The sequence below is a fragment of the Cyprinodon variegatus genome, unplaced genomic scaffold (assembly GCF_000732505.1).
Source record: "Cyprinodon variegatus isolate N-32 unplaced genomic scaffold, C_variegatus-1.0 Scaffold418, whole genome shotgun sequence".
Lineage (NCBI taxonomy): Eukaryota > Metazoa > Chordata > Actinopteri > Cyprinodontiformes > Cyprinodontidae > Cyprinodon > Cyprinodon variegatus.
The window spans coordinates 150,028-175,909 of record NW_015150871.1 but is presented as its reverse complement, the minus strand read 5'-3'; the positions used below and the strand labels follow the sequence as shown (position 1 = coordinate 175,909).

The following is a 25,882-nucleotide window of genomic DNA, read 5'->3' as shown; positions in this document are numbered from 1 at the left end:
CTCCTGGCTGTTCTGGCCCCAGTACCAAAGACATAATTTAAAATAAATGTATGGTAAATAAATACTAGTAAGTGCTGGAATAGAAAACACTACTGATAGACTAATTGGACCCAGAGGCGTAGCCAGGCAATAACCAATGTACGTTGAGGGGTGGCCGAAAGTGGATAGGCAACAGAACCTCAGGGTTAAGCTACACTGTTCCAACAGGGAAATTAATGAGCACAACATCCATATTTTCTAAATGAAGATAAACTATCCTTTCGTACAGCCTTTGCTAACAAATAGATGCATAAATGGTGGATACAATTCTTTCAGTTTTAGGCTCTGGGGCAAACATCTTTTCCATTGTCATTACTTATTTTTATCAATCTGCAAAAAAAGATAGTTAAGAGTAAAAATATCCACATAAATTGATTATGTAATGTTTTTATTAAAATAGTTATTTATCTATGATTTCACTGAAGACTCCCAGATGACTTGGAGAGACACATATATTTGCGCTCTCATCAACAGTTAGTAATCTTGGTGTAAGAATGGACTCACAACTCACTTTTGAAGCCCACATAAATAATTTATGCAAGACCTCTTTCTACCGCCTCCGTAATATTTCCAAACTCCGTCCCATTCTCACCCTCCCAGACGCCGAAAAGCTGGTTCATGTCTTTGTCTCCTCCAGACTGGACCATTTTAACGCACTTCTCATTGGGATCCCTAAAAAGAGTGTGCAGAGGCTTCAGTACATTCAAAACTCTACAGCTAGGATCCTGATAAGAGTGCGGAAACATGAGCACATTACCCCCATTCTCTGTTCCCTACACTGGCTTCCCATCTTCACCAGGATTGAATACAAGGTTTCCTTCCTCACACATCAATGCATCCATGGACATGCCCCACTCCAACTTAAAGAACTTATCAACCCACAGAACACAACCCGCTCCCTTTGCTCAACTCACTCAAACCTGCTCCACATTCCCAGAAACGGACTCAAGACCATGGGAGATAGAGCATTTTGCGCTGCTGCCCCACATCTGTGGAATGGCCTCCCTGACACCTTGAGGGCACCTCAATCCACTGAGTGTTTTTTTAAAAAAAGGCTTTAAAACATTTCTTTTTAGCACAACTTTTCGTTGCCTTTAGATGTTTTTTTCTCTTTTAAAACAGCTTTTATTATTATTTTTATGTAATTTTGAAAATTTGTATGTATTTCTTTTTTAATGCTTTTCTTTTTTGTAGTACTTTGAGGTATTTTTGGTGAAAAGTGCAGTCCAAATAAATGTATTATTATTATTATTATTATTATTATTATTATTATTATTATTATTATTATTATTATTATTTATGTGCATAATTAACCACAGTATGTTTGTTGTCAAGGAAATGTTAATATATGAAAAATTAAAATGGTTTGAATATTCTACTTGTGAGTATTACTATTGCCACTGTTTGTATTAGAGGGGGGAAAGTGGGGGTGGCCACAGGGGTGCTCCCCCCATCTAGCTCCGCCCCTGATTGGACCTTTTTGTTTTGTTTTTTTACAGTTTTATCAATAATTTGAAACCTACGCTCCTGGCTTCAGTCATATTGACATTAGATCAGTATTTATTTGCTATATCTGAGGTTTCCAAGGTTACAAATGACTCTTTTTTTATTAGTTTTATATATCACACCTTTTTTTTTTCTCTATGAAAAAATAACTATTACCCGTAAATGTGGTCTAGAACCACCACTGCTTTACACCTGAGCAGTGGATTTCAGACATTGTCGCTGTTCAATGATCTGATTTGGTGTTTCCATGCCCTGAAAACCTCTCCTTATAAGAATGCTGCTCTTTCCTTGGAGTCACATGACCAGGTCAGCAACTATTCCCTCAGCAAAGGGTTGGCTCCATGTGTTTTTATGGTGATCTCATAAATGGAAATTAAATGACTCCCCCTTATATCTAGAGACGGAACCGAATCTGTAGTTCATCATTTGCATGATTTTTCTTTTGCAGATGTTCAGCCTTGCTCGAACTGCAGCTGTGGGATATTTTAAGACCTTTTTCCGGCTTTCATTTTTCATAACTGTTGGTTTTCTTTTAAGCAACTCAATTAAAATCAAGACTTTCACTGCTGTTTTTGCATGCTGCGTCTTTTGGTAACCAAATCCCTCACATGAAGCGCCCCGAGGGGGGAGTTTGGCACACTTTTACGCGCGGCATCCGCCACATCTTGAGCGCATCGCTGACCAGATCTTACACTGAAAGAAGTGCTTACATTAACAAAATAGTTTTATTGAATTAAAAAAAAGGTTATTAAGAAACTTTCAACCAAAAACAAGCTGTTTTTTAGGTGCGTATATGTTGTTTTGCATTTTTCTAACTTATTGGGGGGATGATAGAGAGGAAAAGCTGTTTTTTTAAACTTGCTGCGGTCATTTCTTGCAGTGTCAGGAAGACCACGTCACTGTGTTGAAGAACTCCCACTTTTTCCTTCCAGTTGGATCATCATCCAGCTCTACAGTTAGAGGGGAAACCGGATAAAGACTTGAACTGAAAACGGTTTAATCATGATGACCGGATTTCGACTCAACTTGTCGCCCCTGAAGGAGCCTCTGGGGTTCCTTAAACTGGTAGAATGGGTAAGTTAGATCCGCATCTGTTTCTTTTTTTTTAGGGGAAAAGGAGATCCAAACTCTCCTTCCAATGAAAACCCACAGAGATCAAAGTTTGCCTTCATTTCTTTCACTTTTGCACATTTAAATGCAAATAAATCCTCACGAAATCCTAATTTTCTCATATAATTTTAAATGTGTAAATCCAGATTAGGTTAACATATTTCAAATTTTAGCTGGGTTTGCTTGTTGCAGAAAAATGCAGGCCTTAGAGGAACTCAGTTACAGATTAATACATCTCTAAGCAATAATTGACCCCAAAAACAGCTCTGAAGGACATGTAACATTTTAGCCTACACTCAGAAGGTTCAGATTTAGAGTGTTTTCAGTGAATCTAGATATTGTTTCTATCAGCTGATCATTATTCTCATAATATCCTCATCTACACACTCTGAGTCATCTGACTCAGGACAAGGCAGTGTGTTGAAGTGTGTGTTTTTCTTTACATAAGCCTCATTTAATACAATGGATTTGCTTTTCCAAGCTCCATGTGGAGCTAAGGTATTAATACGGTGAGTAAATAACCAAAACTGCTTTGTCTGGGGAATTTTGGAGGCTTTATCTGCGCATGTGTTGGTCAGGTTTGAAAAAAGTAAAAATTCAAACTTCTACATGGTGCTGAGTCAACTGTTGCTTAACCTAAACCTCATTGTTTTGTTAAAGGGTAAACTTTAACTTTTTCTTTTGGAGGGGGGGTACATTTGGGATATCTGTTCTTTAGCCGGACCAAGATATAAGCAAACTAAGTTGCTTGTCAATTCCTCCAGACCAGAAGGGGGAAATGAAGAGCTCCTGAATTCAGACACAGATGATGGGCTTTTGGGGCTGCATCCTTTTAGTAATCCTTCTTCCATAGGGTGTGTTCAATTTCAACACACCCTATTGTGGTCCAGCTTTGATGACACAAAAAAAGTGGAAATCCACAAAAGCACAGATGCACCATGGACTAATTTTATGCCAGCAAAAGAAAAAATGTTCCAGGTAAACTTCTTTTAGTTTTCTCAGCTTATTTTCTCCTCAGGCAAGCAAACAGAAAAAGACAAACATTTCCTCCATGTTTCTCTTGGGCTGGTATAAAAAAACCATAACCAGATGCACGCTGGTCCTACCATTGACTACCTATTTATATAACATAATTCACCCAAATGAATCATAACTAACAAAAAACAAAGGAACATGACTAAATAACCAAAAAAACATAATCTCATAACGTATATCAAATAATGACGTAAATAAATGTAGCTAGATTATGCACAAAAAAGAAAAAATTGTTAATTATTAACAAATAATAATTGGCTCCTACACCGCCTATATGCTCTGTCGCTTAGCAACCGGGCCTGTTGACACACAAAGCAGGAACAGAATTAAAACAGAACTTCTCACTGCTTTTTAGTTTTATTTATTTATTATTTTGCATTTTCAAGGTGCTTCAACGGGAATATCAAATTTATCATCCCCATTTGGCCGATATATTAGAATCTGTCATCAAATGTCAGTCAAACCCATTTACACAAGGCTAGATAAAACCTTTCAATAAACCAAACATTACCTACCTCATATTTGACTTAATAACCATTAAAAAAAACTATTTTAATTAGTTCCAGATGGAACTGTTCACATACTTTTATTACATTAAAATGCCTTTCCAATATTCTCCACTGTTTGGCGCCAAGTACCTTTTTCCTCTGAGCACGGAGCAGCTGGCTTGCCTGGTCTTGCAATGAATCATGGGATACTCAAAGCTACATAGGATACACTGGGACCCGTCCTTCAAAATGGGCAGAAAGAAGGATGCATTTGTTGGCCACATAATGAGGAGTCTTGGAATCCGAACAGGCCTCGGTGCCACGCTATAACGTAATCAGCCTTCGAATCTGGTCTTCGGAGGACGCATCACCTGAATTCGAACTCAATGATACACTGGATCATTCGAACAATTTGGACAGTCTAGCCTTCAGCAGATTTACCCGCACTCACCTGAGGGTTGTTTCTGTCCCCAAGTGAGCATGACAACATGAATCCCAGAGCTATTCTGCTGTAAAAATGGAGCCAATCATTTTTCTTTTGTATTATTATCCCATTTGATAAAAAACAAAAATAAGAAGTATATAAATGTATTATGCTATTATCTTAAATGGCTAGTATAAACAGTAATAGACATTAAAGTTTAATAAAACCATTCAGTTTTGAAGCTTTGCTTCCATTTCAGCTAAACCGGTTTGCTCAGTAACATATTAAACCCTTAGATTAGCCAAACATCAACTATTCTATTTATTCTGACCTATATATAGCTCAGAAAATGTAAGAATTAATTGATATCTTGATAAATCAAGCAGATATTTTATTATAAAAAACTAAATTCTCACCTAAAAGCATATTTAGAGTTAATTTAGCATCACAATAAGTGTTAGATATAATTTTTAATCAAAGTTTTTGCCACTGACATCCATCTTTGCTGCATCTACTTCAGTCTGCTCCAATCGGCGATAAATCATGGGATAGATCCGGCTATGTTGGATACGCCTGACCTGAAAATTGAGGGAAGACGAGGATGCATGAAGGAGCCTTTCAATTCCCAGGCTTAGTTGTACGCTGCGATGCAATTGACCTACAAATTTGACCTTTGGAACGATGCAGGCCCTAAATTTGGAAACAAAAACATATTTTAGGTGGTCAAATTCAGAAAAACTAAGCCTCATTTTAAATGCTTGCAAGACTTATATGACCTTCATTCTCTTCCCCGTCTGTTACCTTACAACTAGAAATGTTCATGTTATTTATATATATTTTAAAATATAATGAAAAAGGTAACTCTTTAAGGCTGCTAAAAGCTTGGAGTTAACCTTACTGAAGTGTGCCGGCCCCGAAACAATCAGAGCTACAATGGAATGCTTTACATCAGAGCATATTGATGAATATTGATGAGTGGATCAATAAAAGTCCAAAATGTAATCCAGCTGACCTGGTAGAGACAGTTTAGGAATCAAGTGAAGATTTTTTCTTATTATATATCAAATTTTTTACATTTTATTTGTTAAAAAGAAAAAAATTACCTCAACTGAACATTTATATCTATTTCATAAGATCCCAATAAAGCCAGTGGTCATAATACGACAAAATATAAAAAGAAAAGAGAAACTAATAGAGGCTAAGATTAGTAAGGTATGTATGATAAAGGTCAGATTAGAATGTGAATGATGAGGCCTTAACAATTAACCCTCCCCTGATATTATCTGTTCTGAGCTGCAAACAGGAAGCAGTATTTGAGAGAAAACATTCTGGAAGTCTCTACTGGTTACTCCGTTTACTGAAGACAGATGGTTAAAAAAAAAAAAAAATCCCCTTGGTGTTTGGGACTTTGAGAGGTTCAAAAGCTGTGAAACTTCCATAGAAATACTCTGTAGTGTTTGTATTGGAATGTCATAGCTTGTCTGCATAGATTGTCTGCATTTTGTGCATATTTGAAATTCTCACCCAGATAAGACGTCAAAGTTTCTGTTGTGGCTGCTACTGTGACAAAAGGGGTTGTGTTGACAAAAAGATAAAAGTGTCACAATCTTAGCACAAAGAACTAGGACTAAAATAGGATTAATCGATTACTGAAATAATCGTCAACTAATTCAGTAATCGATTAATCGCTAACTGGAGTTTAGAGACTCTAAAACATGCCTTTGAACTGACAGAGTGACTCATTTGAGCAGGAATTATATCAAAATTGTTAAATATTGTATAAGCATTTTTTCATTAAAGATGGAAAAAAATGTTTGTTAATATGCTCCATCCAGAACTGCTAAAGCGGAAAAGTTTTAAATGCACCTGGTTTAATATTGTAAAAATTCTCTTTAAGGAACCTTTTGCTATCCAATTATTAATCGATCAATCTGGAAAAATAATCGACAGATTAGTCGATTTGCAAAATAATCGTTCGTTGCAGCCCTACAAAGAACCCACTCAATGCAAATCCTTTTTTCTTTACAATATTCCTGATGCTTGATATTTATTCATTCCTGGGGTGGAATCATTTTATTCCTCCTGGGTGCTAAATTTACCACTTTGACCTCGTTTTGGAGAGGTGACTGAGTCCCAGAAATGAGCGATGCTGTGTGTTGACCAAAAAAAAAAAACAAGAGGAAGTGGCAGAAAAGGGACATCTGGGAAAACATCTGGAGTGAAGCCTTCAAAGGTGTGGCTGTGAGCATGTAAGCACTTTTATGGAGAGCATGTGTGAGTCAGTTGTGCTGATGAGACAGAAATGAATTCTTTTTAAACTGGTTTTCTTGGTTTTTGCCATTTCTACATTCTTTGCTCCAGTGATGAAATCTTATCCTGCTTAATGCAAACCAAATAGCAACAAACGTTTTGAATCAAATGTTTTTGGATTATTTAGACCCATTAGGGGCCAAGTTTATTAGCTTCCCTCCATTCATTTTATTACACCTAAGGGGTCGGTCATGGGGCCTCTAGTGTTTAATTAATGCATATTTTCTTAAAATTAAAAAAATATAGAAGCAAAATAAGTAACTTTTAGAATATAGCATCTGTTCTCTCCAGTTACATATTTGCTTATAAGAGCTCAAATGCCTTCCAATCAGACAAAAGCTTCTAATTTGATTCTATAGCCAAGGTTTGGAATAAGAGATCAAGTTTCTGCTGAAAATATTCCCTCTTTGTCAAGAAGAGAAAAGAAACCAGATGATAAATTGCAGAGATGACTTCCATATAACAATTTATTACTAATAAATTCTATATATTGTTTGCATGATTACATATGGGCAAGATGCTGTAAAGATGCTGTACTAATAAATAAAGAAAGGCTCTGCTTTTTAGAATAAACAAGTGTAGATTTTTAGGTATTTACTAAATGCTCAGTCTGAAAGGCTATGTATAATTTTTATTTCTTAGTTTTATGAAAAAAAAAAAGATAAAAAATAGTGTTAGACACAGTGGTGCCTGCAGCACCTAAAGCGCTATATTGATAAAATCCCCCTTTACTTGTAGACATAGTTTTTATAATGATATAATAACTAACACATAATATAAAACAGGCCCTAATATAGAGCTCTGAAGGACACCTTTAAAAATATTTAACACGTTTTTTAATTAATCTGCAGAAATACTTTGATCTCTCCCTAAAGCTCCTCACTCAAACTGAAATTTGTCTGTTTAATAATAGCTCATGATCAGAAATAAAAAAATGCCTTAATGAGATCAGGAAGCAGGCTGCTGCTTTCTGTTAGAGGCATTAAATATAATTTTTTTGCAAAATCTTCCTGCTCTTTTAGTAGAAATATTAAGGCACTTCTATGAGATCCCTTCCCCCAATCTAAGATTTAAAAAAAAAAAAAAAAATGGGTTTAGCCAGTCCTAATATCTCTGCAGGGATGGTTGAAGGTTCTATAATCAGTTGCATGAACTACCTCGGAAGGTTTCAGTGCAGAGAAGGAGACTAGATGAGACCCTCCCTCATTAAGCTGCTCACCGCATTGATGACCTCAGTCTTTCAAGAAGACACTGTCCTGTTAGAACAATGTCAGACTGCAGCACAAACACCAAAGACTTCTGGCTTACCATCAGAAATAAAGAATACTTCCAAAGCAACTAGTTTTCTGGTCATGTAAAGTACTTTTTTAAACCAGAGCTGCCCCTCCCCCACTTGTTACTTTTTAAGATGGCTTCTACACTTTTGATTGAAAGAAATGAAGAAAAAAAATTGTTATACTTTTGTTCTCTGAAAAAAATTTAAATGATTTGTTTGTAGACTAATTGAATTCTGAAGGTTGGTTTATAGCAACAAATGGCCCAGATAGATAGATAGATAGATAGATAGATAGATAGATAGATAGATAGATACATACATACATACATACATACATACATACATACATACATACATACATACATACATACATACATACATACATACTTTATCAATCCCAAATAGGGAAATTTACCAGCCCGATAGCAAATATAAAAACATAAAATAGGATAAAAAACTCAAAATTAGTTAAATAAATAAAAAGTTAAAAAAATTATATCAAAAACACTTCTTTAAGAGGCATTAAAATGTCTAACGGTGGCCAGGACAAAATACCGTCTGTGTCTTTCCGTTCTGCTTCTCACAGAGATCAGTCTCGAACTACGGCTGCTTTCCTGATCCACCATAGTGCTGTGCAATGGATGGCTCCCATTGGCCCTTATGGACTTCATTATAGCCCTAGTCCTTTTCTCCACCATTTCCTCCATAGGGACTCAACAGAGCACTAGCTCTGTTTAGCCGACTAATTAAACAGTTCATATTAACTCGTTTTACCTGTGCAAATTAATAATAAGTTCAATTTAAAAATAAGCACTTTAAATTGACAACTAAGTTAAGTGGATGTTTATTCCATGGAGTCACTGAGGTCCATAAGTCAAAATTAAAGGAAAAATAAATTAACATGAATAAAATGGAATAAATAGTGAATGGTCTGTAGTTATATAGCACTTTTTACTGGTCGGAAGACTTGATCAAAGCAATTTAAACTGCATTCAGTCATTCACCCATTCATGCACACACTCACACTACTAAAATAATTGTGGCTGATATAGATAATCGCCTTCCGTCTTTTCCCACTTATTCCATCAGATGATGGAGACACACAACGACATAAACCAGATCATATCTTAGATTTGCTTTTTTTTTCCCCTTTTTGCAGTAGGAATATCTCAATTTTCTCTTTAAAAACAACAAAAAATGAAAATTAGATCTTGACATTAATGTTCTTTAAAATTGTTCATGTAAATCTTGTACCCCCCACCCCACATTTTCACAACAGTCACTTTTATTTTCACTAATAAATTCCTATAAAATAGTTGTAACTAAAGTATATTTTTCTATATTCTTTCATTTTCCAAGTTGATCAAAGTGTTGAATGAAATTATATTTGGTCTCATTTCTATAGACCTCCCTCATCATATAGTACTTAAAAAAAAAAAAACATTTTCTGGTTGTTAAAATTGATTATTTTAACCCAGCCTGCTGTCCACAATAAGCTGTGCTGTGTGAGGCTGACTCAGTCTATAACAGTTTCGGTCCAACAGAGTGTTGGGATTTACTTTGGCACATTTTCATCTAAGTGGCGTTGTAACATAATACCAGTAAGAATTTGAATTAGCTTGACACTCGGTGAGTTGTGTGGTTATAGTTTGTGCTCTCAGGCAGGCCTTGGCATAGTCTGCCTCAAGAAAGGAATTTAGTCTTCCTTGGTTTTAAGGGGGGCGAATTAGTGTCACATGGTGGACAAACTGAGTCAGATGTTTTTCTATCCTGAGGAATCCAACAACTGAATGGCAGCTGAAGTGAAAAAAAAAGAAAACACACAAAAGGTTTTAAATATACAGATTTAATACAATAAATTTATTATAATAACTGTGGAGCTGCCATAAAACATATATATTTTAAAACTACGGCTCTTGAACAAGGTTGACCATATAGTATGATGGTAGTTAAATCAATAATCTCTTTACTTCTGCAGCATTTAATGTTAATTCTCGCATGCCTTGCTAAATCTAATAATATTTAATTAGATATTTTCATGCTTTTTACATGTGCATCCTTAACATGTGTCTCTGCTCTCCGTCCAAACAGCTCACCGCCATCTTTGCTTTCGGAAGTTGTGGCGGATTCTCTGGTACCAACATCGTGTCTCTCTTCTGTGGCGACGGCACAAATAAAACCCTCAACGCCAACTTTCAATATCCATTTAGGTATGATTATTAAATAGACTGAGGCTTCTGCTTTTGAGTTCTACACAGATGTATTTAGACTTTTTGGAAACCTGTAGATTCTGATTAGTCTTTAATAGCTCAAATAAAGTCTGATCATCAGTGGTCCTTAATTACTTACTGTACTTATTAGGATCAGAAGCACCCTTACATTGTGAGTTTAAACGAGCCATTGATGGAAAATAAAGCTTTTTGATCAATTAAAGCTGACATTTTGGCTATTTAGAATGCTTTACTTCCAAATGTAACCTCTAACAGTACAGTATTTTTATTTTTTTATTTTTGTTTATTTTACAGAGAGACTTTACACCCATTGCGCCAGCATTTATAAATCCAGCATGATTTATAACGCAGATACTGGCTTCATTTTAAACACCTTACGTATCCTTAAAGCAGCTCAATTAATCTTCATTTTTTAAAGACTTCTAAACCACTGCAAAAATGACCTATAAATAAGTAAAAATTGATTGAATTAAGTGCTTTTACCCTCAATTTTAGTAGGTAAATAAGATGATTTTCCAATTAAATTAATATTTTTACTCTTATAATAAGATAATTAGATAATATGCACTTGGTATAAGACAATGTAATTGTTTTTTTCTTATTTTAAATGTAAATTGTTTTGTTCCATTGGCAAAGTGTTTTACTTGCCTCCACCATTTCAGAAAAAAAATGTTAATTTAGATTTTTATTTTTATTTTTCCATTGATTGTTGCTGTTATTAGTTAGTTTGACGCGTTACAGATGGAGGCAATCAGATTGTCTCTGCATTTTTCTAAAGACAGATAAATCCCAAAGCTATTTAACAAAATCTTGTCTATTTTCTTGTCTCTTTGCATCATGGACAGACTCAGCAAATTTCCACTCGTTGATGGAAACACCACTATTTGCAATCACTCTGTCCCTACCACACACCTGATGGGAGACTCCACATCGGCCGCTGAGTTCTTCGTCGGCATCGGGGTCTTATGTTTCCTGTATAGCATGGTAGCTCTGCTGGTTTACTTAGGCTACATGCACGTCTATAAAGACTCTGACTTTGGTCCTATATTTGTGAGTAGAAACACTGAAAGCGATTGGAAAGGCTGAGCATGTATTATTTTGATGCAAAGCAACAAACAGCTCCTTTCTTTTCTTTTTTCAAGGACTTTGTCATCACAGCGGCCCTAGTTTTCCTTTGGTTGGTGTGCTCATCTGCCTGGGCAAAGGGCCTGCAGAACGTAAAGGATGCCACAGACACTGAAGCAATCAGCAACACTCTAGCTCTTTGCAAAGGAAGCAACATAACCTGCGAGGTCACGGACTTCGCCAACATGCGGACGCTCAACATCTCTGTGGTGAGAAGAAATGAACCCCAACAGCTTGGTTGAAAAGGTTTCAGTAATTAAAACTGAAACTAAAGCTGGCATTATCTATTGATTGGTAAAGTTGGTTCTAAACTGCTGCCTAGTTTAATGTTTGATTCATTTCATAAATGTTCCTGTTCTGTGTCCTTGCAGGTGTTTGGCTTTCTCAACATGTTCATTTGGGCCGGCAATGCCTGGTTTGTTTACAAGGAGACTCGCTGGCACTCCCAGAAATTCTCCTCCCAACCAGGACCTGGAAGGCAGCAGGTCCCTGCGCCAATCTAACGCCGCCTTCCTCTTGTTGCCACACGTAAACATGCATACAACACAGAAAGAAAGTCAAACCTTCACCATATAAACACATATTTAAAGATACACTTAGGAAGTTTTTAAAAAGAGTCAGTAAGATGTTCTTGTTAGATAAAATAAAGGAGAGATTGGTGGAAATTGTCATCAGTCAACTTAAGCTTGGTGTTTTTTTTATTGATAGCTCTGGAAGGATCAAATCATATTTTGCGTATATTTCTTCCTACAGCTTAGGAACAATAAAAACAAAGCTTAATCTGAACTTCATGCTGGCCCTTTGGTCCAGATGTACACAAATCCAGTTTTTTATTTTGCTAGCAAATGCCACCATCATTTTATTTAGAATGCTGGTGCTGGTGATTGAAAGATAATCATTATAAAATTCACTAAAACTAGGTCTGCAAACCCACAGTGCCACCGAGCCTTCACCTTGCTTAATAGTGGATTTGATTTGCTTTTTAACAGATTTGTTTTTTCACTTGAGCCCAACCAGAGGGAAGCTTATGGTTTCTGTCAAAGTTAGGAAGATCCGAGTGTTTTCAGTCCCGCAGCATCACAGATCCTACACCGTATTTAAAAGTGCACACTTAGTGCTTTCCATAAATGTATTCTTAGTTTAGTGTTTCCATTGTTACCTTCCTCGTTGGTGTGTGAAGCCACAAGGTGCAACATTGTCCGCATTTTAGAAATTAATAGTCACATATTATTAGTTTATAGCTCACAGATGCTTTGTTCATCCATCCAACTTATTCGTCAGGGTGACGTGGCGCTGGTATCTATATCCAGAGGTATTTGTATAAAAGGAAGGGTACATTTTAGAATAAATTGCCCGTCTATTGCAGGAAAACACAAAGACATACAGTTACAGGAATTAAGCGATTTCATTTATCATGAACAACTATTTCTTCAGACTTTATGTTTCTTCACCTAATAAATGTACTTAAATTAAAGTTTAAGAAAGGTTTGACGAAAGAAAACATTTATTTTGATGGTTTTTTACACGTTTTCTATGACATAAGGAAAGATAAATGCATTGGAAACGACATTTTAATACATTTAAATTTTAAAAACAAAATCACCCTTTTTTTTTATTATTTTTTATGTCAATATTTTTTTCTTTTTTTTATGAACTATGTAAGCATTTAATTCTAATATGTATAGTATTTTGATATCTTTAGAATTAATGTTTTAGATTCGCCACCTACTGGTTGGTGGTAGTAACTGCACCTTCAGGTGAGACTTAATCTTTTGCATCAGCTGTATTATATTTTGCTTTTCAGCTTTAGGGGGGGAAAAAAGAATATGAAGTCCTTTAAAGCTCAAATATTAGGGACGTGGTTTATCTCATGGAGCTTAATGTAATACAATTTTTTAAGCACAAACCGAAGAAAACCAGAGATTCTGTGTTAAGTGATGAAACACTTTGAACTGAGGTACCAATTAAAGTACTAAAGATTGCTTTGATTGTTTAGCTTTCCCTGTAATCCTAAAGAATGTAATATTAATTTTTTTGCTCTATGCAAGTTTTATTATTTACATTTTTCGGATTACATAATATTCCACCAAAGCACTATTTTTGCAGCTCGTTTTGTTTTATCGAATGTCCATTTTCATAAACCTTCTGTAAACCCAGTCATGTTTCTATATTTTACTTTGTCTTCAGTATCTAATGATATTTCATTCTCTGCTACATTGTAATGGTATCTTTTTTCTGAAAAATAGGTCAAATTTCAGTAAAACAGTGACTGTCTACAGTGTACTGGTGATACATTTCTGCAGTGGTGCTGAAAAGGAATCCACTCTCTTCAATGTGAACCGATGATTTCATTGTGTGTGTTGATTTAAAAAAATAATAAATGCATTTTTTTATTCAATTTCCTTTGCAGAAGAGGGTTTGTGTGCTTTTAAATGTGCACTTCTTCACATTTGTTTTCTCCGGTTCCATTGCTCGAGTTGAAATCAAATGTTTGGTTTTAATATCTGACGAAAAACATACATTTGAGATTTTCAAACACCTATTTTTTGCATAGTTTTCATTTGCAAAAATAGATCATTTGAAAGTTTTATGCTTTGATATTTAGTCCATCTTGGTCAGAACCTTAGAATCACCTCCTGCTACAATTACCACTGCAAGCCTTTAGGTTTAGGGCTTTAACAGCTTTGCCAAACTTTTTTAATATATCACATTAACTTATACTAGAGGGAGACGCCTTCAATTTCGGCTTCGACTATGCAGTCTTCCTGCACATTCTCGACTGGATTTAGGTCTGGAATTTGACTTGTACATGATGATTACAATAGATGGTCATTCTAATTATTGCATACTGTTTTTCTATAGCATTTCTTGGAGTGCTGGTTGTATAATCAGGGTCTTTGTCTAAAAGCAGGTGAACCTCTGATGGCTTGTAAAAGTGTTTTTGGTATAGAAAGCTAAATGTCATTTTAAAAAAAAAGTTTTGTTTATATACAATATTGAAGATATTGTGTATAATGTGTAGAAAAGGTGTTTATATAAAAAAAAACTTTTAGCAATTCCCTGACTGTTGTAGTTTTCTTATATTCTCTTCGCTGTCTCAGCATTTTGAGCATGAAATAATCACTATTAGTAACTGAATCGATGTTTTTTCTTCAAATTACTTTAATGGAAACATTATTATTTCATTTTCTATCTTCCACGCTGTTGTATGATACGGTTAATTTTAATTTTTCCTCCTACAACTTTCACTGTAACAGCTTCTGACCAGCAGAGGGCGGTGTTGGGCCATAACCTCCATCTGCTGAACCATCCACAGATGATATATGAGTTATTTTGAATGAGCAGATGTAATTATTTGGTTCCTGGTGTTAGATGTTATTGTGCGATGTAACAAAGTCAAACAATCCCTGCTGTTAATTAGTGTTTTGGTCCTATTGGTTTTTCTCTGTGCTTTTCCAGCTGCGAGGAGTGTGTTAGTGCTTCTTCACCTCACCAGAATTTACTTGTCTATTATTATTAACCTGTATTTTCCACTTAAATTGGACTTAAATAATTTTTTTTTATGTTTATAAATTCGTCTCTTATCTTATTACCTATTTGATTCCACTTGCTGCCACATAAACTTTTCATCTTGTTGGCTAAATGTTAAAACACAATTATAATCCCCAAACATGCATTAAAGTTGCAGGCTTTAATGTTGATGTGAAATACTTTTTTTTTCTCTCCAAAAACTATGTGTGTATATAGTAAAAGGATTTTTGCCATAATTTTTTCAAGTAACGTTAATTAGTTTGTACAAAAAATCTTTTGCTCTGATGTAAAATGTGACAGCTGCCCTCTAAATGAGGTCAAGTTCCAACTCGAATATGTGGTCCTGCATTCATTATCAGCACAGCTACATCATATTTAAAAAAATAGAAATACCCATAACTTGGTGATATATGTTGCATTTATCATTTCTGGGATTAACAATGTTTATGATTAATGTTCCAAAATTATTCCAATGCACAGATTCGTTTGGGAGCCTTAAAATTCACATAGACTAAAGATATTTAAAAAGAGGCCCTGATCATAGTGCTTCCTCCATCTTCCTATGCATTTGTTTTCTGGGTTAAATACTGTTAGCATCCCTTTTCGTATCAGTGCATAATTTGGCATTTTTCTGTTTCTGGTATAGCATATGATTTGAATTTATTATTTTTTTTTTTATAATTTGTTTAGGAGAAATACAACAAGTAAAGAATAAACTGAAGTAGACATTATGATCTTCACAGCACATATAATCCTCAGCTGCTCTTTCAGTAAGATTGCAAATGTAGCTATTATAATATAGTTAATCATTTCTTATGGACAGAATCTTTAAGACTAAACTTTTTTTTTTTTATCAGTTAAGCAGTAATTCATCCTAAGGCTATTAGAGGGAATGTGGAAATAAACCTGGTTCTGTTAGAGTGCCTTACCGTCATCCCTTAAGGGTTAGATGTAGGACTGAAACAATAAATGTGATTAATCGATTATTGAAATACTCGTCAACTAATTTAGTGATTGATTAATCGTTAATTGGAGTATAGAGACTCTAAAATATGCCTTTAGCTGATAGAGCGACCCATTTAGAGCTGGAATTATATCAAGATTGGTAAAAAATATATAAACATTTTTGCCTTTAAGATAAAAAATAAATCATCAGTCAATATGCTCTATCAAGAACTTCGACAAGTGAAAAATGTTGAATTTCACCTGGTTTTCACCTGATTATTAATAAAAAAATAATCTACAGATTAATCGATTTGCAAAATAATCATTAGTTGCAAACCTAATGATAAGGTCCTGGTGGCTATGTTTTTTTTAAAGCACAAATTATGTCGGAGTAAACTTCTCATGCACTTTTTAATAGCAAATGCCTTCTTGGGGCTATGTTTTTGCTTCTTGTCTGCATTTAAGATTTCACTTATTACTGTTTTTATCAAGGTCATAAAAAGTGCAGTAAATTTCATTTTCAAGTGCATACTACATTTCTTAACTATTATCAGTGTATAAATCCGAATCATTTTATGTTTTTAATTACCTGTCAACTATAATATTGTTCAATCAAATGGGAGTTTAAAATAGTTTTTATGTTAATTAGAACAGTTGATTTATTTATGTAATGCTGATTTATTTACAGTTAAATTAGTGTATTTTTGAACATTTTTACTTCCGTTCATTTTATGTAAAAATTACAGGTCCTGGTCTACAAATGCGATATTAAGGCAATTCTTTTAAATACAGTGAACTTTCAAACTCTTAAGTAGCTCTTATTTTTGTCACTCAATCCGCCGGAAACTGCCGAGGCGAGCCGAAGCATTTCCGACAGTGACGTCACCATATCTCGTTCTTTCGTTTTTCGCCTGCTGCGTGCGAAGAGAGAAAGAGAGAGAGAGGGAGAGAGAGAGGAAAAACGACTCTCAGCAAAGCAACAAGAAGGGAGAGCAATGGCGACACTGGATCGCCAAATACCAAGTCCGGATTCCTTCTTGTGCGAACCTTGGTCTTCCTTCGTCAGTGCGACTAAATTCCGTTTTGTTGACAGTAAGTTGGCGCCTCTGTGGTTTCTGTTGTTTAGCTGACAAACTGTCGGGGGAGCGCGTGCTCCAACTGTCTGTGATTGAGTTGAGTAAGCTTCTCCACCATTCAGGGTCTGTCAGCGCTCAGCAAAGTAACTGTCAGAAATACTATCAAAATGCAGTATTAATGGCTTTGCTTTGACAGTAGCGCACATGCGCGCGAGCGAAGCTTCGCGTTTCGGCGCAGAGTGGTTCTGACGCGCTCAGTCATGACGTGCTCAAGTGTCCAGCTGTAAGTTTGTTAGCTTTGACAGATCTACTCGGTGCTGTGAGGAAGCTCCTCTCGGGCTGCCGCTAGCAGGCTAATGCTAACCTGGTAGCCTCTGGAGCTGCACGGGCTCCACGCATGGCCCCTAAAGTTTGTTACGGACGCTGCCTGCGTGTTTGTAAGCGGATGTTTTGTTCACGCAGACGCAGTCTCCTCTTCGGAGAAGGACGACACGGACTCTTGTTGCCCCGCTGGATCCGCGAAACTCGGTAGAAACGGTAAGAACTTAACCCGAGCAGCGCCGTCACGTACCACACGGTGATGGTTTGTTATTGTTTTCTGGTTTTTTTTTTTCCTGCAACCCATGCATGGCAGCTTTTTAGGGCACCATTTTAACCAATTCAGTTCAAAGAAATACATGCATATTCTAGTTTCTAAATTGCATATTATATTAGACTTTACAATGCGGCATTATAACTGCAATAAGTTGTGCAACAACTAATGTGCAGTTACTAATGTGCAATAACTATTTAATACCCTGTACAATAACCTGCTTTTATATTTAATACCCAGTGCAATAACTATATATGTATATTTAATATCCATTTATATAAATATCTATTTAATAACATCTGCAATAACACTGTAATAATCCTGTTAAATAAGCATCTTCAGCTCTTTTATATATATGTGTGTGTGCAGTAGTCTAGTTGTGGAAAAAAATAAGGAGGATGGTAGATTTATTTAATTTTCTTTAGAGGCATTCATAGCCTGATTAATATAGTCTATTAACCTAAAGCAATATGCATGGTGTAGTTGTTACATGTCAGGTATGCCAGTCATTGACCTTGACCAAAGCACCTTACAGCAGAACTGCAGTTAGTCCCTGGACTGGCATGGCTATCATTGCCCCTACATAGTTGGGGACTAATGCAGAGGACCAATTTCCCACTAAGATCAGCTTCATATTCATGGTTGGCCACTTCTTAGATTTTATTTATTTAGCTCAGGCCATAGGTAAGCCCACAGCACGCACACTAAATGTTGAAAGGCCAATATAATTGGCATTACTGTTAATATATAAGAGAAATATACAGTAATAAAATGTCACAGGGGATGGTCATTTAACAAGGGGGAGAATTTTTAAGATTTTTCTAAGGGGGATGCCATTCCCCCTCAATTCGAGTGTGTGTGTATATATATATATACACACATATGTGTGTGTGTGGAGCACTGTATATACCCCATACACCTTTTCCTCCTTTTGGCTCCTTCTTTTTTAATATTGAGGCAATTTAACAAGTACATTTCTTTACTGTGAAATTAATAAAATCAGTCAATCAATCAATATCTGTAAACATTCATTTTAGATCGATGTTTGCAAAACAGACTCCGTTCAACAGCTACCAAAAGGGACCATTCCAGAATCCCTCTTCAAATGTGATATCTATTTTATGTTGACACAAAAACCGGCTTTATTCATTCAAATATTTCTAAACATCTTCTAGTTTATAAGCTCTCATTGCTCCCATCCAGATCCTTATTTAAATATTTCATCTTATTTTTTCCCATTCAAATAACAGGTTTTCTTTTTTGAGTGTGTGTATTTAATTATGACTAAGTTATAACCACTTCAACATAAAATTTAAAAAAAGAAAAAACAAATATTCTTGTCAGAGCAGTAATTGCTGATGCTGATTGTTTTCCAGATCAGGGAGGAAATTGAGCCTTTTTGTGTTGAAGTAATTTTTAAAATGCTTTATTTGATTTTAAACAAAATGTATTTCTTTGTTTTAGAGCTGAGGAATATATTTAGTGGCAGTTGACATTAAAATATCTCTGCACATGTCCCTGCAAGCTGATATAGGAATTAGTGAGCGACATCAAAATGCTCTGGTTGATTGGCAGGAAGATTGTGATGATAGAAGATGCATTAGTTATAGAAATGTTGTTTAAGCTGCATGTTTATCATATGTCAACAGAGAGTGTTTACAAAATACCAAAACAGTATCAACGTCTTGTTTAAATTAATTTAGACCAGAGCTGCAATTAATGATTAATCTGCAAATAGATTAATCTGTCGATTATTTTTTTCGATTAATAATCGAGTAGCCAAGGGTTCCATAAAAAAGGCTTTTTGTTAAATGCAGGTGAAACTAAAACTTTTCACTTGAGCAGTTCTGGATAAAACATACTAACATATGAAAAAAAAGATTTTTATTTTAAATGCAAAATGTTTACCTTTTTTTTTATATATATATTTATACAATTTTGGTATAATTGCTGCTCAAGGTGGGTTGCTCTGTGAGCTAAAAGTACATTTTAGAGTCTCTAATTTCCAGGTAACAATTCATCGATTACTAAATTAGTTGATTATTATTTCCAAAATCAATTAATCCAATTGATTGTTTCAGCCCTAGTTTAGACCACAACTTTCTAATGAAATTTGGTTATTGTGGAAGTATTTTTCTTTTCCTCTTTTCTGTTTTCTTGAAGTTGTAGCAGCAAAGAGCTTCTTAGATGTGATATGTAATATATTTCAAATGGCACGAGTTATACAAAAAGTGCAGCAGTGGTCAAAGTGTAAACAGTGCAGAGGATAAAGACAGTGTGCAAATTGCAATGGTTCAGTGCAATTTGCACACTGTCTTTATCCTCTGCACTGTTTACACTTTGACCACTGCTGCACTTTTTGTATAACTCGTGCCATTTGAAATATCAATGCAATGTTCATAAGCTGTATGTAACGCAATTTCGTTCTGTATGCACTCTGTGCATACAAAATGACAAATAAAGAAGTCTAAGTCTAAGAAGCCATTATGCTGTAGGTTGAAAGCATTAATCCTTTGTATGTAAATCTAATATTAGGCTTGTTGGATAAACTGCGCGTTGTATAAACCTCATCAAAGTCACTCAAAGTTTTAAAAAGTTCAAAAATTATCTTCAAAATTTAAGGTTGTTGAAGTAACAAGGCTTTTTCTTTTGCTGGATTTCTCCCCTCTCCAACCTGTTGCTGAAAGCTAGCTGAGAAATATTTAGAGAATTTTCGTCGCCAGACACAAAACCGTGGAAACCGAAATCCTGTTACACTTTCAATTAAACAGTGTGTCCAAAGTACGATTCACTGGGCTGTGAGCAGCATCCTCACAGGGTGGCTACCTGAGCTAATAGCTAATCAAATTCAGCAGAAAAAAATTTGATATTTTATGCAAAAAGATGCTAAAAGGTACTACTAAAATAAAGATGACATCATTATATGTAATTATCAATACTTTCATTTTGAACCAGGAGGGATAATCACTGCTTTTCTGATTGGGACTTAAAGCAAACAGATATTTTAATCTTTGTTTAGAACCTTTCAGCAAACATGGAGAAGCTGTTTTTTTTTTTTTTAGCTTAAGGGGTAACCTCTATGTATCGTCTCTCGCTCCAGCCCCCTTGAGGGGACAGACCCAGAGGAGATCCTCCACACCTCTGCTTGTATAAATACCCTGCAGGCGAGTGGGCTGCAGTGTGTCACACAAGAGTCATCCCCCCCTCCTAAAAGTTTGAATGTGCCAAAGCCTCCTCCGGTGGGCACATGGTGACGCACGCTTAGAGCCTGGGAAACTCTTCTCACTCTCACTGGTCAGATACCAGCCTCCCATCTCCTCCTACGCACACTCGCATGCTTCATCTCCTCCCTTCCGCCGGAGTAAAGCTAGAGTGCTGCTTCCAGAACTGCTGATCTGCTGGCAACATGACACTACGGCCTGCTGGGACTGATACGCAGACAGACAATCGGGGGGTGGGGGGGTGTTTCATAGACTATTTATAAATGAATATCCAGTAGAAATGTGACTGATCATTCATCATGACGTGTCTCGCCGTCATCGGGTGTAATTTAGAGATGCTATGAGGTCAGTGTGCCTGTAATTGCTGTGCAGCGCGGGTCATTATCGCTACCTCTTTCTCACTCTCACACATGCACACCGTGGAGATGATGACAACCAAGAGAAACTTGGCCTGATTAGACAGACAGCCACTGGCATGATCTCATTACAACTAGACGGCGTCCTAATGTGGCTATTTGTGGGTTAACATACCTCTTCGGTACGTGCCATATAAACCATTAAGCCGTCATTGCAGCTCTTTAGATGGCAAGGCAGGGAAATGGCCCAGGTTTTTATGTCTTTTTTTTTGGGCCGTTCCAGTATGTGTGATACTTTCTCTGTTGGTTGAAACAGATGAGAGATTTTGGAAAGTGGCAGTCTCCGAATTAGTCATGCAGCGGATTCTGCAACGTTCGGTGCTGAAATTAGTCATACCCTCCTTTTTAGCCTTAAAAGTCCAAAAATAGTGACGCCATTTGGATTATTATTTTTTATTTTTTTGTAAAATGTCACAATGACAAATAATGTCTGATATGACTGCTTTCATTTATGTGTAGAAAATGTCCCCTAAAATGATCCGGCATCTGTTAGGATTATACTTTGTTAGGTTTTATTTTTTAATTTTTATTTACTCATAACTTATCATATAAAACTTGATAATAGGATGTTGTCTTCATATTTATTCATATAACTTTGTATTTGTGTGTCTGTGTGTATTAAAAAGATGGATTAAATTTACAACATATTTAAATTTTGTCACAGCATGCATTTTTTTTGTTAGGTTTTCATAAAAAATAAAAGGATGAAAAAAGCGTTTAGTAGAATCTCTGTATTTAAATTGTAAAGTTACAAAATCACAGTTGAATATGATCTTAAATACGGTTTTTGGTTGTCAAAAATCAAATCTTAACTTTGTACAGTAGTGAAAAAATAAGATTCCAAATCAAATATTCTGACCTTTTTAGAGGGAAAATGTAGTTCTAATACTTTCTGAGAGCATGCAGGGTCCAGCTTAGTGGCAGAAGTCTAAAAAATAGTAAATATGTATTTTTTTTCTTGAAAAACTCTGTCGAATTTTATGCTGCTGAGCTGATCGGGGTCCCCAAACCGTGACACCTCCACCTCCATGCCCCACAGATGTTTATTGGAACTGGGTTTTTTTTTCTTGAAATTTTGGTTTCAACTTAAATTGTTCCCAATTCTTGTGTCGAACTGTCTCCGGACTTTGCTTAAGATCCTTAATGACATTTTTGACAGCTTCTTTGAACAGTTGCTGTATGGCGGCAGTAGTGTCTTCTTCATCTTGAAGATTATTGTGGAATAGCTTATTTCAAACACCTATAAAACCTCTATGAATCATTTAGCACATTCATAACCCCCCACCCTCTTGTTTTTCTGTTTAAGTACTTTCCCACAACTTTTGCACTTCTGTTAGATTGATTTCTAAGCTTCTCATCGAAACTGAAAATGACTGACTTTGAGTTTTCCTCACTAACGTGTCTTAAAAGAAACCCCCGATTTTAGCTACAGGGCTGACGTCACCATCTTCAGTTTTTTTTTTTATCTGTAAAAATCTAATTTTATAGCTTCCCTGACTGAACACCGCTTGTTTCTGTCTGTTTGTACTCTGATCATATCTTAAGCTGACAGACATTCACAACCTAAAGCTTTTGCTCTTGTACTTTGAAGATAACAGGTCTTACCAGTTTCACAGCAATCTCTAAAGTAGTTTCCCATATTCAGTGAAAAAGAAGTATGATTTTGCGCTTTTGTTTGTGGGCTGGTCTCTCGAGTATTAGTCAGCTGCGACTTCTCTTGTTTACCCTCTCATACGTTTTGGTGCCGTACCAGTAATTTATCTGGTTTGCCTGTTTTAAAGTACAGTTGAAGTCAGAACTGTAACCCCAGCCTGAGCATTAGCCTCAGACTCTTAATGATAATCATCTCAAGTCTCATGGGGGCTATCTTTTTTTACGTTTACTCACTCAGTGAGACGATCTATTTTCTTTCTACTGAAACACCTCCGGTCTTCACAGTAAAAAATGCTGCTTTTCAGAACTTTTGTCTGTAAGTTGATATTTATTTTTCCCTTATAAAATGAAAGCCATTCGCACGTTTCAACAAAAGCAATGGCCGCTGATGAATTGTTGTTTTTGTTTCCAAATGTGCATGTTCACCAGGGTCCAACTGTTGCAATAGATCCTTTCCTGTTCTCCAGTTGTAAGATTTCATCCATTGGCTTGAGAAAAATATTAGAAAAGGAGAAAAAATCAGCACATTGTTTAAAGAAAACTACTCTTTATTTTTGTTATCCTTTCCCTGCCAATGTTGCCTATGAGCCATTTGCAAGCGGATCCTATGAGAGTCTCAGTGGTATTAGTTTGAATATTATTTACCTTCCTTAGAAAATAATGGTTGTTTTCTGCTGCGGCCTTTTCATAGTAAAGTTATAATTAATTCCTGCCACCTAAATTAGTGCTTGCAGCACAGAGACTTGCTGTACACACTCGACCTCATGTTTTTATCAATAGCCCAGCTCTGAGCAGACCACCTGTGATGTGACATGAAAAGGCATTGCAACGAGAGGAAGTTTATCAGTTTGAATGTTTTCTGGATTAGAACTAGGTTGTAAATTGTGGTAATCTAGAGGTTATATCAGGATATGAGATGTGGACTGGCTTTATGCACATTGAGAGTGCTAAAAAAAACAAATAAACCTGACTGTGAAAAAAAAAAGGCTGTGACAGACACTTCAGTCCTCACAGCTCTAAGAAAGAAGCCTTCTGTATCAGTGGTTTACTTACTTGTTGCTATTAGTTGTGGTACAAAAATGAGCAATATTTCCTTTTAGTAGTTTAATTTTTTCAAAGAAATGTCTAAATGACTACAATTCACCTTGAAGTCTGATTTTAATGCAGCTTTTCAGATTTGCTTTCTTACTCTACATAGAAAAGGGGGATTTTTGTCCTTTTCTATTTAAATCAACAATTTTCACCCTGTACCTTTACCATTATATCTCCGTCTTTTCTTTACTTTGTAGTTAAAAAGTATGAATTATAAAAAATAAATGCTCAAATATCACATAGTTTATTTGAATTCTATATATGCTTTTAATTTTTTATAACAAGGTGTCCTTCGGCTCTCAGTGGTCTGAAACTTATTGTTCTTTTTGTTCGTTCAGTGTCTCTTAATAACTTTGGTGAAAAATTAAAAAGAATAATTTAATGTTAGGTAATTACTTATATATTTAGTTATGATAAATAATGCAGAACATTTCTATTTTATATAGGTTTACTGCTCTGATTGTGTGCGAGAGAATAGCCTAAAAGGTACCAATAATTAATTGTTTGTTTTTCCTTTTTTTATGGTCATTATTTTTTCACAAAAATCAAAATCCCAGGGAAGAAAATGCATCCATGCTGTTTTCTTTTGCAAATATATTCGCATAAAATATTGAATGGTGGTTTGTTGAAACGAAAACCCAATTTTATAAGCATATATTTATCAACAATTATGTCTCCTTTCTTTAGAAACTCATAAAATTTGTGGCTCTACATACATTTTATTTAGTTTGACTTACAGGAAAAGCAGCTCTTTGGATCATTAAGGTTCTAAGGTACTTGAACCACTCAGCGTTTCCTTATGGTAAACAGAGCAGATTATAATAAAAGACTAAAAACCTTGTCTTGTAGAAGCAGTCTTTTAATGCATTGACTGTTATTCCAACACCTCCTGCAGCAGATGCCTCCATTAGCGACCAAATCTGGAAGTTCCACTATGACTAACGCAGGGCATTTCACTTCTGAATATTATAATATGATGGAAGCTATTTGTTCCAGTGCTGCTCCATTTGTAAAAAAAAAAAAAAAAAATCATCTCATGGCAGCCGTTTTAAACTGTATACAAACAGGCCTTTCACATATTTACGATGGCAGATAAATAAATGAGTTGGTAATGTTTCTAATGGAGGCGTTATGAGTCATATCACACTATTAAACCGAAACAATTTTCCAACACAATGTGGGAGAGACAGAACATTTATGATTTGATTTTTTTAATTAAATATAGTTAATTATTTAGATAAAATAATGCATTTTGATATGTCTGTTATATCTGTGATGATTTTTGATGCGGTTTATTATAAGATCTAAGTATGCAATGCCTTCTGTTGCTGCCCACTGCCAGTCAGCTTGCTGAAAGAAGCCAGCAGTTTTCTCTCTTTAATTGAAAAGTGCTTATTTAGCTGTAAGAAAATATTTGAGTTATAAAAAAATAAACAAAAATAGAGTAGAAAATATAATTTGGACATATTTTTAATGCTACAGCTGGTAATTTACTGGTGGATAATAAAGGAGTAATCTCCTGAGCTCATTTTAAAATTAATGATTAAATGCCCCTGATAAAAATATTATTAAATAATTAATATTTATTGGGGTTCCATAATAATGTAGAAAATGACTTTTAAACTAGAGGTTAACATATGTCTAATATGTTGTAAATGTGGTCACTCCACTCCAGACAAAATGTCAAAACCTTTTAGAAATAACAAAATGACACCAATTTCTGTCCTCTGCAGGAACTTTCATAGCAAATCTGTCAAAACGACCTTTGAGATTTTATATCTACTTTGTTTTTTGAATTTTATATGTATATAA

General features: G+C 35.4%; 2 protein-coding genes across 3 annotated transcripts in view; both read left to right on the top strand.

Annotated features, from left to right (window-relative positions):
* Positions 1 to 1,970: 1,970 nt before the first annotated feature.
* On the top strand, positions 1,971 to 13,910 carry LOC107093281 (synaptophysin-like protein 1). The gene is made up of 6 exons (XM_015388256.1): positions 1,971 to 2,330; positions 2,426 to 2,619; positions 10,280 to 10,398; positions 11,265 to 11,469; positions 11,562 to 11,753; positions 11,916 to 13,910. Exons 2-6 carry the CDS (start codon positions 2,548 to 2,550, stop codon positions 12,045 to 12,047), a joined length of 720 nt encoding a protein of 239 aa, XP_015243742.1. The 5' UTR covers positions 1,971 to 2,330; positions 2,426 to 2,547; the 3' UTR covers positions 12,048 to 13,910.
* A 3,045-nt stretch (positions 13,911 to 16,955) lies between these two features.
* Positions 16,956 to 25,882, top strand: part of LOC107093309 (ataxin-7-like protein 1) — a 36,619-nt gene continuing 27,692 nt past the window's right edge. Inside the window, exons 1-2 of one of the 2 annotated variants that reach the window (XM_015388294.1) lie at positions 16,956 to 17,112; positions 17,559 to 17,633. In XM_015388294.1, the coding sequence (XP_015243780.1) occupies positions 17,016 to 17,112; positions 17,559 to 17,633 (172 nt within the window). In that variant the 5' untranslated portion in view covers positions 16,956 to 17,015. Of the gene's footprint in view, positions 17,113 to 17,558; positions 17,634 to 25,882 lie in introns of those variants that run through there. The other variant, XM_015388296.1, reaches the window with a different exon arrangement.

Bases quoted from the DNA above. Each gene is read 5' to 3' on its own strand.
- LOC107093281 (XM_015388256.1), top strand. From the start codon at position 2,548: ATGATGACCGGATTTCGACTCAACTTGTCGCCCCTGAAGGAGCCTCTG. The intron at 2,620-10,279 runs GTAAGTTAGATC...CCGTCCAAACAG, and splicing joins TCCTTAAACTGGTAGAATGG to CTCACCGCCATCTTTGCTTT. The intron at 10,399-11,264 runs GTATGATTATTA...CATCATGGACAG, and splicing joins AACTTTCAATATCCATTTAG to ACTCAGCAAATTTCCACTCG.